Here is a 17,341-nt window from a genome sequence, read left to right on the forward strand (position 1 = left end):
CACTTTAATTGTAAGCCTCATTCAAAGGTCACGTCCTTCAGTAACACAGTAGCCTGTATACGTCTCTGAGAGCATGCGCAATGCAAACAGATCCCGATCGTCAACTCTCCCACATTCACATTTTTTTTTAAGTGCATCAAAAGAGACAGAGGTACAACAATGGGCCAATATCCCACACAACATAGGGAATGAAAATATCACCATGCGTAATATGTCGGCACTGTCTGCATTTTCTAAAATGGCATTGAAATGACCTGGTTGATGTTTATTGTCATGTGTTGTCCTGAAGGCAAAACTGAGCAATTTCTCTTCAGATAGGCCAGCAGCAAAGTCAAAATTGGCAATATTGTAAAGATTTCTGAAAACAAACATTTTCATCTGAAAATAAAAGGTTAGAGTTAAGCATTAGGGTTAGCAGTGTGGTTAAGGTTGGGTTTTAAATCTAATTTTATGACTTTGTGCCTCCAGAACAAGGTTCATAACAAAAATAACACTAACCTGCTTGAAATGAGGGGAAGAACACCTACTTAAATGGAACAACAAAAAACTATTCTGCCTAGATGGTTGAACCAAGTTTTATATACCTTTTAACCAGTGACGTATGGTATAAAAATAAAAAATAACAACTTGTGGGCGATCGAGACAAAATAAAAATTACCAGGTAAGTTGACTAAACACATTCTCATTTACAGCAACAACCTGGAGAATAGATACAGGCGAGAGGGGTGGGGGTGAATTTGCCAATTGGAAGCTGGGGATGATTAGGTATGAGGGCCAGATTGGGAATTTAGCCATGGGATCTTTAGTGACCAGAGAGTCAGGACTCCCGTTTAACATCCCACCTGAACGACAGCACCCTACACAGAGCAATGCCCCCAATCACTGCCCTGTGATATTTTTATATACATTTTATTTTATTTTTTTGACCAGTGGGAAAAGAGTGCCTCATACTGCCCCCCCAACACCACTTCCAGCAGTGTCTGGGCTCTCATCCAGGAACCGACCAGGACCAAGCCTGCTTAGCTTCATAGGCAAGCCAGCAGTGAGATGCTGCAGACGGACAACTATCGATATAAACTAAAACATGACATTTTTAGAACTGTACAGATTTTCTCAAGGGACCCCACATGGGGCCCTGACCCCAAGTTTGGGAACCACTGTACTAACCCCTCTAATCTGCTTGCTTGAGTTGTTACCACTTTCTCCGTGTCTCCTCTGCATGCATTGCAGCCTGCCTCAGCCTCACCACAAATTAAAAAAGGTGTGTAAACGGCGTTCACCCTCCACTAAACTGCTGCATTTAACCCAATATCAAGCGTCAGCGACGTGAAGGTCGGCCAACTCAACTGTCCCGAAAAAGGTTTGGCATGTCAAATACACGAGGCCATAGTTGGGTTGACTGCATCCTAAATGGAAGCTATGAAAATACACAGCAAGATGCTGCATGTCTTCCCTTAAATGTCTTCCCCTTTTGCTTTTCTGGCTAAGATTCAGTTACTCTACAAAAAGTTTCTTCCATAAACTTTCAATAAAACAGAGATTAAGGAAAACTCTGGCCCCTTGAATAGCTCACCATGTCCTTGAGAGTGGCCAGTGCAGCAACAATGCAGAATTGGCTGAGGGAGAATGATTTGCACTTATCAGAGAGAAACAAAGAGTTGAGCCTCTTCTGGATCAATTAGGCATGCAAAGCCAGCAGTACCGGGAGGGAGATAATAGCAAACATTAGGCCGCTTTTCCCCTACAGATACCAGGTCCTGGGTCAAACCTAGACTGCCGCTTTGAAGAAGCTGTTTGTGACACTTAATGTGCCAGAACTCTTTCTCCATTTCCCTCCCAGCACCAAAAAGCCCAGCCAGAGCTGCCTACCCCACCCAGGTATCCAACCATCAAATATGTTGCCATGAAGATCACGGAAAACGGCAGAGTAAAATAGAGGTGTCACGTATGACCGAAGAGCAAAACACACTGCGCGATTGGATGCGTGCACTCGGATAAGCATCTCCATTTTACCAGTGAGTGGGGCTTGGCTTGCCTGCGCCTGAGAGCAGAGAATCCAGGCTCCACGTCCATCTCTAGTCTTCTTGGCATCGGTTGATGATTTCAGATGGTTTCTATGCAGCAGTAAGGATTCCTCTACCTGGCACCAGACCACAGTGCCTACATTGATATTTTAATAGGGCGGCTGGCGGGGATCTTGGAGCCCGTTTCTCTTCCGGTTGGTGTCGACCTGCGAAGCAGCGCGGACCAGTGACATCCAACCAGCTAGGCAGGCCACTCAGCCATTCACTGGGCCTGGCACTGGCAGCCACTGGCAGCCGCTCACTCGGGGGCGGGGGGGGAGGACAGGGCACCCCTATCTACGCATTCCTGCAGCTGTTTGCATCTGGTTGCCGTGGATCTGCACAGCTGTTTCTACCCGCCTTAATGAGCTCCAGCAGCTGGGCGACTGTCGGAGACTCGGACACCCCACCCATCCCTTCCCCTGTGTGAGCGAGTTTCACACCTGCATGCTCTGCAAAGGCAACTTCCTTCCTCTGGGCGTAGAGTGGGAGAGATCTTGTTTCCTAATAGTCATTCTTGAAACCACTGAGTACGTAGGTATTGAAAATACTGGCTAGGAAGCATACGGAAACTGAACTGAGCGCTAATAAAATCTACATAACGCACACTAAACACGTTTACACCTATGGACCTCATTCAAGACAAACAATCCTTTATTTAGCATTACAATAAATTACAACCTGGTCATTTACATTTACTCAATCATGACACACACACACACACACACACACACACACACACACACACACAGGAGGACAACATTGTCATTACATTTCCATATTTTAGCCAGCAGCTATTTATCAAGCGGTAAACAAGCAAAGTTCCCCAAAGAATCCCAAATGAACACGAGCCATATGAATAAAAACATTTGTTTTTCGTTCAGTCTGTAGAACTGTTAGAGCCTGAGGAAAGGCTCTGTGTGCCCTTGCCGATGTTGGTAACGTGTTGACAACTGTCACAGCATCCTCCAGAGACACAACAAAGGGATCTCGCTCAAGCCCTGATTTTGAATTGTCAAAGCCAGTGAACACACGACTGGTTCACAGTGTCCTTGCTCTCAGACTAGTCTAAGGAACGACACTTCAAATCAAATCCCTCCGAAACAATGACAAGATCCTTGCATAATAACATGGCAACATAACAGATGGCACAAATATAGTCTACTGTTGTAGTTTGATATTTTTTTTTTTTTAAGGATTTGTATATTTTTTCATATGTTTAAAATTATGGAGCTCAAGTATCCTTCCTTCTTATAACAGACTAGTGCAAGTCTAGTTAGGGCCTACTTCCCATACCATCCTCCACACTTCCCAAGCCAAACATCTGATGCAAAAAGTAGGCTAACAGGGCTCAGCTTTGGCTGCAGGAGAAACCTTGTAATTACTGAGAGTGGTTTTCATTTCAGCAGCCTACCCTGTGGTGAGAGAGCGCTTCTTAACATATCATCTGGAAGGAAGCGTAGGTACTGCTTTTTAGGAGGTTCCTGCCATCTTTCTATTTAGGGCTTAGTCCCAAATGGCACTCTATACCCTACATAGTTCACTACTTCTGACTGGAGTCCTATGTGGGCCGGTCATTTCAAATCCCGTAGTGCCTACCTTTCATGGACCTATGGGCACCGAACCTGATAATTAGCCAGCAAACCCATAATCATATCATCACTGGATTCACTTGGTTTAGTCAAATTGTTAAATTGTTAGTTTTTAAACCAAAATATGAAGTGGAGGACATTCTTCTAAAAAGCAAGGCCTACTGCAAAGGACCACCCAGGTACGTCATGGGGTTACATCCCAAATGGCATCCTTTCCACTCATCAGGCTTCGGTGAAAAATAGTGCACCATATAGGGTTTATGGTTCCATTTGGGATGCACACATGGTGTACAGATTCCAACACATCCCACAATGCACAGCTCACAAGGACATCTACTGTAGGAACAAACACTGCATTATTGTACTGTCATTATCATACGGTCATTATCCTCAGTGGATTATCATTACCTCAATGGACCCACCAAACCATAAACACCAGTAAACTCATGAGGACATCGTCGACCATTATCCCACCACCATTACAGCAACAGGCTCACAACATAAATCAGCAATCAATCAGTCACATTATCATTACCTCATGGGACTCCAACAACCTAATCACCAGTCACAGTCAGTCAGTAGGTCAGTCAGCCATTTCCGGGAGAGTACGCTGGCATGCTTTGGCTACCGCTTATCCTCTTGAAACTGCAATATTGTTTGCTACTTAGTGTTGATCATTGTGATTTTTGCTTAACAGGATTTGTTGCCTACCAGTTCCACCTTTTGATGCCTGCGGAGTCTTGCTTGCTGAGCGTTAGTTTGTAAAAAGCCATCCGGTCTGTTTACCTGACTACTATCAACTAGACCTTCGTTTTGCGTGTTGTCTACCAGCAGAGTTGCCTTCCTCGGATAACTATACAGGTAGACCCCACACGTTTTCTGCATTCCTACCTGTTTTTGTACAGTGATGTGGATTCTACTACTACTGCCTTGGCTCCTCTGCTGTGTGGGGGGGGGGGGGGGGGGGGGGGGGATCTACTGTACCCCAGGACCTTTCACTGGCCTGCCCCATGCCTGGATGGGGATGCCATCATGACACGGATAAGGTACTCCTTGCCGAACTCCACCACTTTGTCTACCCGGATTAAAGCCCTGTTTTCCCTACGGGCGCGCCACGACCTAGGGATTGTGCGTCGGGATGCCGAGGGCGGCAGGGTAGCCTAGTGGCTAAAGTGTTGGACTAAATGTACAATTCTGTCGTTCTGCCCCTGAACAGGCAGTTAACCCAACAGGCAGTTAAGAACAAATTCTTATTTTCATTAAGAATTTGGGTTAACTGACTTGCCTAGTTAAATACATTTAAAAAAATGCCTACTGCCATAGTGCTCGCGCAGAAAATACACACACCACGCAGGAAATACACACACCACACAATAAACACACACACACAGTGAGTCAAATGAACTGTAACATGAACTGCCCTGGTGCAAATCTAAGCTGTGGACAGATCTGTTCACCATGCCTCCTCATCTCCTACCCAATACAGCTCGTTTGCGCTGTTCAACTTTCGCTCTCTCCAATAACAAATGACTGTTGGTTTATGATGCCATCGTGGATAAAGATATTGACGTGATGTGCTTAACAGAAACCTGGCAGCAGCCAAATTACTTTCTGGTGCTTAATCAAGCTACTCCACCAGGCTGTGTGTACCTACAAAAACCTCGCTCTGTGGGTCGGGCGGGCGGGGAGCTTTCTGTTATTCATGGTACAGACTTCAAAGTGCTTCCCATACCGAATGCCACATCTTTTGAACGTCTGGCATTTCGCATGGCTGCTCCTCAACCTCAGCAAGTTGTGCTCATCTCCCGCCCTCCCAAAACGCTCCTCTGTGTTACTCTCAGAGGTCCTCATGTCCGTCTGCGCCATGTCACCTTCTACCCTACTGTTGGGTGACTTCAACATCCATGTCAACTCCAACAATAGTGGCTTTTCTGCCAAGTTCCTGTCTCTCCTGGACTGTTTCAACATTACACTGCATGTACAGGTTTCAACACATTGACAAAAGGCCATGTTCTGGACCTCGTGTTCGACAGGCTTTACACCCTCCAACCTGCGTGGCCTGGATCTTTCCAAGCTGCGGCAAAAACGGAACATTACATACAGGAACAATAAAACTGTCAGCACATCCGTCCTAGGAAACAGGCCTCAAAAACACAACAGCCCCGATCCTCTTCTGTCCTATGCCGTGGAGCTTGTGTCTCACTATGACACGCTCCTCTCCTCCAGCTTTGACGCCGTTGCCCATCTGGAAACTAGGACTGTCTCCTTATCCTTATCTGCCCCCCGAGGGTTTACCCCTGGTCTATATAGAATCTGGTCTCAAAGTTCACTTAGAGTCTACTGGGAGCATGTCAAGGACTACAAGGATGCTCTCTCCCAGGCAAAATCAGTATACTACAACCTCATCAATAACGGCCAAGGCAATCCTGGAACCCTTTTCTCAACTATCAGACTACTCCAGCCCCTGGATTACTCCTCCATCAATGGCTCTCTTGAGGTGTGCAATATGTTTCTGGACCTTTTTCAGTCAAAAAATATATTCCATTTACCAGCAGCTTCAGTTATCCCCCCCCCCCCCCATCCTAAAGAAACAAGGATTGGACCCCGATAACTAGAACAATTACCAGCCATGACATGCATGAACCTCTTCAACTCAGGGTTCCGGGCCAAGCACAGCACAGAGACTGCACTGGTAAAAGTGTTCAAAAACCTCCTAATTAGAGCCGACTCTCACCACTTCAATATCCTTATCCTACTCTACCTCTCTGCTGCTTTTGACAGCTTCTGCATCCTCCACAACCGCATGGATACGGTCCGAACGCCACTCAACTGGTTCCAGTCCTACCCGGCTACCAAAAACAGTACTTGTCCTTTGGAGACTCCAAATCCCCCGCCTCAGGGTTCTGTGCTTGGACCCCTGCTGTTCATCATATACATGCTTCCCCTGGGCCACATCATCCGCTGCCATGTTCTCAACTTCCACTGCTATGTGGATGACACCCAAACTAAACCCACCTCTCACCTCCCTCCCCAGGATACCAAAAACTGGATGACATCCAAACTACTCAAACTCAACAGCAATAAAAACCGAGGTCATGCTGATGGCTCCAAAGACTCCCCTCAAGAAAGTGTGTCATGATGTCGATTGACAGCTGCTCCATCTGCCCATCAACAGAGGTCTGAAACATGGGTGTCATCCTGGACCCCACTCTCTCCTTCGAGTCACACATCAAGTCCATCACCAAAATAAGCCTTCTACCACCTCATCAACATCTCCCGACTCTGACCATCCCTCACGGACCAGGTAGTGGAGACCCTCATACATGCCTTTGTTACATCATGTCTGGACTACTGCATTGGAGTCCTATTCGGGGTGTCCGGGCAAAGCCCTATATAAGCTTCAGTACGTCCAGAACTCCACTGCCGGGGTCAACACATACATTAAACACTGGGAACACATCAGCCCCACCACCTTCACTGGCTCCCTGTCAAATTCCACATTACCTACAAGATCCTACTCCACACCTACAAGGCACTCCATGGCCTTGCCCCTCATACCTCTGACCTGCTGGAATACTCACCCTCCCTGAAAAACAAGACTGCACACCATGGGGTCCGGGCTTTCAGCGCTGCTGCCCCCAAACTCTGCAACTCTCTGCCCCCAGCCAGCCACAGTATCCCTCGACCCATCCTGGGTCTCTATATAAGCACTTTGACAACCGCTGGTGTAAAAAGGGCTTAATAAATAAGTGTGATTGAGTGATTGACTAAAAACCGACTAGTTCAGTCTGGCTTTCCCCTCAGCCCTTACTCAGCTTTAGCTTAAGCTAAGTAGCCAAGGATTTTTCTGCCATTGAAATCCTTGGGCGGGCCGCCTAAGGGTGTAAAATATCTGTCTATACTCCTAAGAAATGTGTTTTCGGGTTGGAAAAACGCTTTCAGTGTAAACTTAAAACAACTAAAACCCAGATTTAAAGTATGTAGAAATGATAATGGACCCTTAATACTTGAAAATATTATACTCTGAGAATTAACAACCCCCAAAATAAAAGCTAAGACAGTCAGGGAGATTTAAAAATTCTCAAAAAGAATTCATTTCGCAGTATTGATTTTGTTATGTTTGAGCAAAACACAGCATTAGACAAATGCATGAAATAGATATTCTCAGCTCCATCGCAGAATATGTGATATTGCAGAAAATGTGCTTTAAAAATGCAACACTCCACACCGCCAAGATGAGGGCCTCAAATTCATCCATGCAACAGGCCGACCACGCCCATTGCCACGCCCCTTGCCACGCCCCCGGACACCACCTAAGCATATTTTTGATCCAGAAAAAAATCCTGTGTAGCTTTTATTTCTTTTTAATTCTACAGTTTTATCCTCGTTTTGTTTTTTACTCTCTTGTTGTACAAATCGCCTTGGATTTCTTAAAAAGGCTCTTTAAACCCCATGTATTATTTATTATTAGTCTGTGTCTGCATCCCAAGTGGCACACTATTCACCAGGGCCCATTATTCCCTATATAGTGCACTATTTCTAACCCTGGAGAAAAGAAGAAGTGCACTATAAAGGAAATAAGGTGCCATTTGAGACTCACCAGTGAGTTGTGCATTGCATGGAGTTGGCAGTGACTTACCTCAGACGGTTTCTTGTGCTCCTGTCTGACCCAGGTGCTGCTGGTCCCGGTGTTCTTGGAGGACCTGGACCAGGAGGTCACTTGACCTGCAAACAATGACACGGCAACAGTTACGGTTCAGATTTACACGTTGGTCATCGAGAATCCATTTAACTTACCCAGAGTGACTTACAGTCAGAGGAGACTGCCATTTACAAATCACTGAGCACAACTTAGGAGCTCCGAAAGTCTGACTGACTTGCCTCGATATCATAATTAGTTTGGTTCAGTAACAACTGACAGGTGGATGGATAGAGATGGTGATACAAGCAGAGAAGACTGAGAACAGAGAGGCACAAGGTCATAGCCACTAATGGGTTGAAGAACCTTTCAACGACGAGTCAGTATCACTTACTAGAAGGAATAGAAGTACTGATATTACTGTATTTTAGGTCATATGATTTACATTTGATAGCCTATGGGTGAAATGATAATCAATTCCCACCAACTAGTCCATTCTTGTTTCCCTCCACATCACCCCAGAACCAAATGGTAATTAACAAAACAGGAGACATTTAAGCCATCAGAAGAAACTCGATTTGTGATAAACATATTCCTAATCCCTCCATAGCCAACATGCTAGTGGTGGGTAACGTCCCAAATGCCCTATAGTGCATTACTTTTGACCAGAGCCCTAAGGGCCCAAGTGCATAACGGGATAGGGTGCCGTTTGGAAAGCAGCCAATATCTAGGGATGGCGTTAAACAGGGCTGGAGGCAGACCTCGTCATTCCAGTCTTCAGAGTCACTCTGTGATGAGTGGGTTTAAGTCAAAGGCCTAGAATGAATCCTCCGCTTGGCTGTACTGTGTGACGGGGGGTGTGTGTGTATGTGTGTGTGTCCACGAGTCAAGACGAGCAGGCAGGTGGAGAGAGGTGGTCGTCATCAAGTCATTGTATTTATAGACCAAGATCACACCTCAGCCAGCCACAAAGTCCCTTGCAGCAACACAGGAGAGAAGGGAGAGACACTAATCTCCTCAATAGCTGACATTTCCATTTGTACACGGTGACAGGTTGTTATTTTAAATGTGTGCTGTTCCAACTACCAGGAGGGAGTTCGGAGCCACGTCATGATGTAATCTCAGTGTGCGTGTGTGTTGGGATGGCTATGAGTGGTCCACATGATATGGCTGTGGTGTGGTACCTCCACACATTGCAGAGCGACCGCAAATCAGAGCTACCCATCAAGGCCTGTTTTAATGACAAGCCCCAGGGGTAGCACAGAGACAAAAATGATCATTGGGATCCTTCAATTAGAAACATGATAGCCCAAACCCATGTGGAACAGATGCAGGCTAGCCCGGGACACTGGCGTGTTACCGGGACTCAGAAGCACTGGTTTAGGGAGCATCAAGCGGCGTAGCCCCCGGCACATGGCCCAGAGCTAAGGCCACTGGTCCAGCGGTAGGAGTTGCCCGTAGGCACACATCTCAGATCAGATTTCCTCCCCCAATCATGAATTAATCAAATTGAAGAAAAGAAAAAAAGCTAATCTGACCTTAGATCAGAGACTTGTGGTAATTTCATCCTACTTCTTCACAGGCATACATATGTCCATCACTTGGCCACCAACATTGTGGCTCACAGTGATCAGTCAGTCAGTTAATGGAAGTAGCCGTTGTGGTGATGCAGGCGTAAACATCTAGACACTGCCTGGGTCTTCAATCGGAGCACAGGCCACTACAAAGAGTCAGGGATGCAGCAAGCGGAGAAAACAAGATGACAAGCAGCAGATTGTCAGAGTAGTAGAGAGGAGGCCAGGCTACTGACTGTTCCAGGCATCGGCTGTGTTGCAAATGGCATCTTATTCCCTACAGAGAACTACTTTCGACCAGGGCTCATAGGGTGCCATTAGGGACAGAACCGAGGCCAGACTAATGACGGGTCCTGCCGCTGAGAATGTTCTGCCAAGCTGCTCTGTAGTTTATTCCGCCTGTTTGTTTGGTGTTTGGCTGCAGAGCGCGCGTCGGCCCTGTCCTAATCTCTCCCATTTAGTCGGAGTACAGCTTTCATGACTCACTCCTAACTAATTCGTCTCCAATGGTGACAATCCCGCCCTTCTAGCTCTCCATTAACCTCCCCCCGGTATACCCCCCACCCACTACCCTCACTCTCCAGCCCTTTTTATCATCTCTAACTACACAAGTTTCAGCTCACTGTCAGTGGTGTCCGAGTCATTGCTGCTGGTGGAGTATTTTCTTCTCTTCTTCTCACTCTCCATCTGTTAGGGAAGAGAAGAAGAGACATCAGTATACAGCAGCAATCACAGTACAGGCTACAGTTACTATACTGCGAGAGTCAAACTAGACCACAGAGTGAGTGAGTGAGTGAGTGAGTGAGTCTGAACTAGAGAGAGAAAAAGAAACAGAGATGAGCAGAGAGAAAGCAGCAGAGAGAGAGAGAGCGAGCACGCGAGAGACAGAGCACAGGGGAAGGGCGAGACTTTATGAGGATATCTGCTCTGTAGATATGCATGTCTGATTCCCCCATCAATCCACAGAAAGAGTACAGTGAGCCAGCAAAAGACAACTAGAGGAAAAAGCGGGTTATGGCCTTCAATGACTGAGCGCAGATTTATGTGGCCATAAAACAGGGCTTTTCCCTCTTATATTGGGCTCTTCCTGTTGCCTTGCTCAGCCTGCCGTAAACTTTACTAGTGACATTTAGACTTCCAAATAGAGCTGCATCTCATACTCCCTGTGCTTTAGAATAACTTGCTACGTAGTGGTGAGTACATAATGGACTTCCTCTGTCTGGCTTCGCTGGAGGTTCAGTGACCGAGGTATCCCTCAGGGATGTGTTGTTTTTCCTTTATTGTTTTACCCTCAGTGTCATATCAAAGACATAGAGAAAGCAATAAAAGTGGGTGGTGGGAGTCATGTTTCATACTGTAGGTTGAAGACAGCGACTCATCGCCTCCCCTCCACATCAGAGGGGAAAAACACTGGCGTGTCTGACCGACAGCTTTTCAACGGGGAAGAAAACCTGTGTGATTTTCCCTTTCTCTCCCCGCCCCCCCCCCTATTTTTCTCCATCAAACAAAATCCTTGTTAAGATTGAGACATTTCCATGGCCATGGAGTGGAAGAAGTCTGTGCTAGGTGCCAAAGAGGAATAACAGATGTATAAAGAATGCATTTTCCACTTCAACATTTTTTTATTTATTATCCAGTGTGAGATCCATTTTCAGTTAAAACTCTTAAAATGCAGAGCAGGATTCCCCCAGAGGTGCTGTACTGTAGGAATGGAGGAACAGTCCTGCAGGAGGAGTCCCCTTGGTGACGACTTCGCACCATAAAACAAACGAAGCGCTCCACAGCACAGAGAGATCTAAATCAAACTGTATGTCACACGCTGCGAATACAACAAGTGTAGACAATCCGTGAAATGCTTACTTAACAAGCCCTTAACCGACAGTGCAGTTCAAGAAGAGTTAAGAAAATATTTAACAAATAAATGAAAAAAATAACACAATAACGAGGCTATATACAGGGGGTACCAGTAACGAGTCAATGTGCGGGGGGGTACAGGTTAGAGGTCATTTGTACATGTAGGTAAGGGTGAAGTGACTATGCATAGATAATGAACAGCGAGTTGCAGCAGTGTAAAAACAAATGGGGGGGGGGGGGGGGGCAATGTAATAGTCCTGTGGCAATTTGATTAATTGTTCCGCAGTCTTATGGCTTGGGGGTAGAATCTGTTAAGAAGCCTTTTGGACCTAGATTTAGTGCTCAGGTACCGCTTGCTGTGTGGTAGCAGGGAGAACAGTCCATGACTTGGGTGACTGGAGTCTCTGACAATTTTATGGGCTTTCCTCTGACACCACCTATTATATAGGTCCTAGATTGCAGGAAGCTTGGCCCCAGTGATGTTTATTAACAGTGAGAGTCGCAGAATGGTGAACTTAACTAAACGACGGAGAGTTTTGACTGTGTGATTTTAGATTGCTTCTTGTGTAAATATTGTAGCGCCTTATGGTCAGATGTCGAGCAGTTGCCATACCAGGCGGTGATGCAACCGGTCAGGATGCGCTCGATGGTGCAGCTGGAGAACTCGTTGGCATACCATGCCTTGCAGTGGCCAAGATGGATTACATTACTGCCCTGTGACACCACAACTCCCCCCTTTTCACGCATGCCTCAAATCACCAACTTCCGAATGGCGGCACGGCATAGCAAAACTGGCAGTGCCACTCCATCTGTAGTGGTAATGGGAGTAGAAGTGGTAGTATTGTGTACTCATGCCTGCTCTTGCTACACAGAGAGGAGAGCAGACGGGCCAAAACAACGCCGGGTCCTTCCCACAACACAGAGTCCTTCCATGGAGTCACCACACAGGGCTGTGGCCCTTAGCTCTGTCGCCCCGGTGGTGTGTGTGTGTGTGTGTGTGGCACCCACTCTCCAGACCCTCACACACAAACCTCTGACTCACTCACTGGGGAGGGCTGTGTGATGACTGAGCTGCATGGATGGAGAGGCCGCAGGCTAAAAAGGCTGCATCCCAAAACTGTCTGCCAGTGCCAAAGGGGGCTGCCCGGTCATTTCCGTGTGTGTGTGTGTGTGTGTGTGTGTGTGTGTCTGTGTGTGTGCTTGGTCTTTCAGAGTGCTGAGAGATGACTGCCAAGCCCATTAGATGGCTAATTCTGACACCGAGCCTCTGAAATGGATACAGTTACTGCCCGCCTGTCCTGCCTGCCTGCCCAGTCTGCCTGCCCTGCCTGCCCCGTCTGCCTGCCTTGCCTGCCCCGTCTGCCTGCCTTGCCTGCCCCGTCTGCCTGCCTTGCCTGCCCCGTCTGCCTGCCTTGCCTGCCCCGTCTGCCTGCCCTGCCTGCCCCGTCTGCCTGCCCCGTCTGCCTGCCCCGTCTGCCTGCCTTGCATGCCCCGTCTGCCTGCCCCGTCTGCCTGCCCCGTCTGCCTGCCTGCCTTGCCTGCCCCGTCTGCCTGCCTGCCTTGCCTGCCCCGTCTGCCTGCCTGCCTGCCTTGCCTGCCCAGTCTGCCCTTTCTGTCCATCAACAAGCCACTTTTAGGTCCCAGGATAGAGGGAGAGGATGCCTTGGCATTTACAGCACTAACAGTCAGGCAGCTGATATGTCATTAATAACAGGCACCAATCTGCAATTACACACACACACACACACACACACAGAATGACCAAGCATTTGTTCAGAATCCAGTAGGTCGGGCTGTTTGATGAAGAATCCCTGCATTTAAATTGCTTCATAAACATCTCTCTGGGGCTGACTGTTTCTGAGGCTGGTTTGTGACAGCCAGTGTGTGTGTGTGTGTGTGTGTGTATGAAGGGGAGATGCAGCAGTGTCATTAGGCTGGTTTAAACAAGATGCCAATGTGTAAAAAGAGCCACTGGCAAAACTGCCAGAGAGCCAGGCAACCAAGCTCCACTCTCCCTCGTTCTTATTTTATTGACAGTCCTTTTCCTCCTCTCTCCCTCTATGGAAAAAGGGGAGGGGAGAGGAGGGTGTATGCAACATGAGTGTTGGGTGCATTGTGCAGTGTTAATGCTGTGTGTACAAAACAAGGCAGCAACAAGGCAGGCGAAGAGGGAGCAGTGTATCACTGCAGTACCCCTGGGAGACCGATCCCCCACCCGCCTCTGCCTCCCCGGAACGCAACGAAACGGCAAGTCGGCTATTTTTGGAGAAGGAGAGGGGTGTAGTGAGGACAGATGGGGAGTTCTAGCAGAGAGAAAGCGAGCGTGAGAGAGGGATGGCAGAGGTTGAGAGAGAGAGAGAGAGCGCGCGCATGTCAGAGGAGAGGAAGAGAGCAGTGTGTTCGTAGTAGTTGTGGCGTAAACCACCCTGTAGCCCAGCAGGGGTTGTGATGCTCTGGGAGCCTCTGAATGAGGCAGCTATGGCTCTGAATGACATGATCACAGGCACAGCTGTGCAGAGTCATGGAGTCTTTACCCCAGCTAGAACACACAGAGAGAAAGGCAACAAAAAAATAACACACAAAAGCATACAGACAAACACACATACAGTGCACAAGTTGCGCACGGTACACACACACACGAACATGAATTAAAGATAAATTCTAGATCATATCTAAAAACCCTCATCTCTCCTCTCCACACACCAACGAAAACCTAGAAGGAGGAAAAAAGCCTAAGGGAGGGGGGGTGGGGGTCTCATTCAGAGAGCATCCAGCACACCTGTCGTATGGGGGACGGGGGGGGGAACACAAAATAAGAGGTCTTAGAACAAGAAAATGCACACTCTATTACTGGTACACACGGCAGAAGAGGAACTGAGACGGTACAAGAGCTCCGTGCCAGCATATTCATTTGAATTTGTTTTGGCGCGATCCAGTGCCTTCAGAAAGTATTCAGACCCCTTAACTTTTACCACATTGTTACGTTACTTCTCACCCCCCCCCCCCCCCCATCAATCTACAAACAATACCCCATAATGACAAAGCAAAAACTGGATGAGAAACTTTAGCTAATTTATAAAAAATTAAAATATCACATTTACATAAGTATTCAGACCTTTTACTCAGTACTTTGCTGAAGCATCTGTGGCAGCGATTACAGCCTCAAGTCTTCTTGGGTATGACGCTACAAGCTTGGCATACCTGTATTTGTGGAGTTTCTCCCCTTCTTCTCTGCAGATCCTCTCAAATTCTGTCAGGTTGGATGGGGAGCGTTGCTGCACAGCTATTTTCTGGTCTCTCCAGAGATGTTCGATCGGGTTCAAGTCCGGGCTCTGGCTGGGCCACTCAAAGACATTCAGAGACTTGTCCCGAAGCCACTCTTGCGTTGTCTTGGCTGTGTGCTTAGGGTCATTGTCCTGTTGGAAGGTGAACCGTCGCCCCCAGTTTGAGGTCTTGAGGGCTCTGGAGCAGGTTTTCATCAAGGATCCCTCTGTATTTTGCTCCGTTCATCTTTGCCTCGATCCTGACTAGTCTCCCAGGCCCTGCCACTGAAACACATCCCCAAAGCATGATGCTGCCACCACCATGTTTCACCGTAGGGATGGTGTCAGGTTTCCTACAGACGTTATATTTGGCATTCAGGCCAAAGAGTTCAATCTTGGTTTCATCAGACCAAAGAATCTTGTTTCTTATGGTCTGAGAGTCCTTAGGTGCCTTTTGGCAAACTCCAAGCGGGCTGTCATGTGGCTTTTACTGAGGAGTGGCTTCCGTCTGGCCACCCTACCATAAAGGCCTGATTGGTGGAGTGCTGCTGAGATGGTTGTTCTTCTGGAAGGTTCTCCCATCTCCACAGAGGAACTCTGGAGCTGAGTCAGAGTGACCATCGGGTTCTTGGTCACCTCCCTGACCAAGGCCCTTCTTCCCCGATTGCTCAGTTTGTCCGGGCGACCAGCTATAGGAAGAGTCTTGGTGGTTCCAAACTTATTCCATTTAAGAATGATGGAGGCAACTGTTCTTGGGGACATTCAACGCTGCAGAAATGTTTTGGTACCCTTCCCCAGATCTGTGCCTCGGCACAATCCTGTCTCGATGCTCTAGAGACAATTCATTCGACCTCATGCCTTAGTTTTTGCTTGTACATGCACTGTCAACTGTGGGACCTTATATAGACAGGTGTGTGCCTTTCCAAATCATGTCCAATCAATTGAATTTATCACAGGTGGACTCCAATCAAGTTGTAGGAACATCATAAGGATGATAAATGGATACAGGATGCAACAGAGCTCAATTTCGAGTCTCATAGCAAAGAGTCGGAATACTTATGTAAATAAGGTATCTGTTTTTAACACATTTGCAAAATAAATCTAAAAACCTGTTTTTCGCTTCATCATTATTTGGTAGTGTGTAGATTGCTGGAGATTTGTATTTTATCCCTTTTTAGAATAAGGCTGTAATGTAACGTGTAAATGTGGAAAAAGTAAAGTGGTCTGAATACTTTCCAAATGCCTGGATCGCAAGAATCAAGTTACTTTATTATAAATCCTTTTTCCTCCCCAATCTCATAGTATCCAAATTGGTAGTTACAGTCTTGTCTCATCGCTGCAACTCCCGTTACAGGAGAGGTGAAGGTCGAGAGCCGTGCGTCCTCCGAAACACAACCCGGCCAGGCCACACTGCTTCTTGACACAACGTCCACTTAACCCGGAAGCCAGTCGCACCAATGTGTCGGAGGAAACACCGTACACCTGGCGACCATCTAGTCAAACGGCTACCCAGACTATTTGCATTCCCCCCCAACACCACTGCCACTCTCTGTGGTCATCTATGCATAGTCACTTTAATAACTCTACCTACATGTACATACTACCTCAACTCACCGGTGCCCCAGCACATTGACTCTGTACCAGCACCCCCCTGTATATGTAGTTGTTTTTTACTGCTGCTCTTTAAAATTACTTTACTTCTTGTCCGTATTTGTTTTTAAACTGCACTGTTGGTTAGGGGCTCGTGAGTAAGCATTTCACTGTAAGGTCTACCAACGCCTGTTGTATTCGGCGCATGTGTCTAATAAAATTTGATTTGACCATGTCAGTGTGCATTGCACCCGGCCCTCCACAGGAGTGTGCGATGGGACAGGAACATCCCTGCCGGCCAAATCCTCCCCTAACCCGGACTGCGCTGGGCCAAAAGTGCGCCGCCCCATGGGTCTCCCGGTCGCGGTTGGCTGCGACAGAGCCTGCATCGCAGTGTTAGCTGTACTACTAGAGAACCTGGCTCGAGTCCAGGCTCTGTCGCAGCCAACCGCGACCGGGAGACCCATAGGGCGGCGCACTTTTGGCCCAGCGCAGTCCGGGTTAGGGGAGGGTTTGGCCGGCAGGGATGTTCCTTAGTCCACTGCGCCACTCGGGAGGCAGAATCAAGTTGGTATTTTCATGAGCGTTTATGTCCACTTCTTCTCATGTTGTCTTTTTGGTCTCGTCTCCGTCGGCTGCGATTGTGCACCTTCCCATTCTCTCACACACACACACATGATCACTTCCTCCTCTCTGACAAGCGGTTTCAACTTATTTGTATTTGAGATTCTGTCCAACGAAATCAATCATATGGACACCGAAAGAC

At 47.4% G+C, this 17,341-nt stretch overlaps 1 protein-coding gene across 2 annotated transcripts in view; it reads right to left on the reverse strand.

Annotated features, from left to right (window-relative positions):
* LOC139420780 (protein Jade-1-like) overlaps nucleotides 1-17,341 on the reverse strand; it is a 141,958-nt gene that overhangs the window by 116,743 nt on the left and 7,874 nt on the right. For both annotated transcript variants that reach the window (XM_071171038.1, XM_071171036.1), the window contains 2 exons: nucleotides 10,492-10,555; nucleotides 8,295-8,380 (listed from right to left, as the gene is read on the reverse strand). In XM_071171038.1, the coding sequence (XP_071027139.1) occupies nucleotides 8,295-8,380; nucleotides 10,492-10,555 (150 nt within the window). The remainder of the gene's footprint in view (nucleotides 1-8,294; nucleotides 8,381-10,491; nucleotides 10,556-17,341) is intronic.

The sequence above is a fragment of the Oncorhynchus clarkii genome, chromosome 12, assembly GCF_045791955.1.
Source record: "Oncorhynchus clarkii lewisi isolate Uvic-CL-2024 chromosome 12, UVic_Ocla_1.0, whole genome shotgun sequence".
In the NCBI taxonomy this organism is placed as follows: Eukaryota; Metazoa; Chordata; class Actinopteri; order Salmoniformes; family Salmonidae; genus Oncorhynchus; species Oncorhynchus clarkii.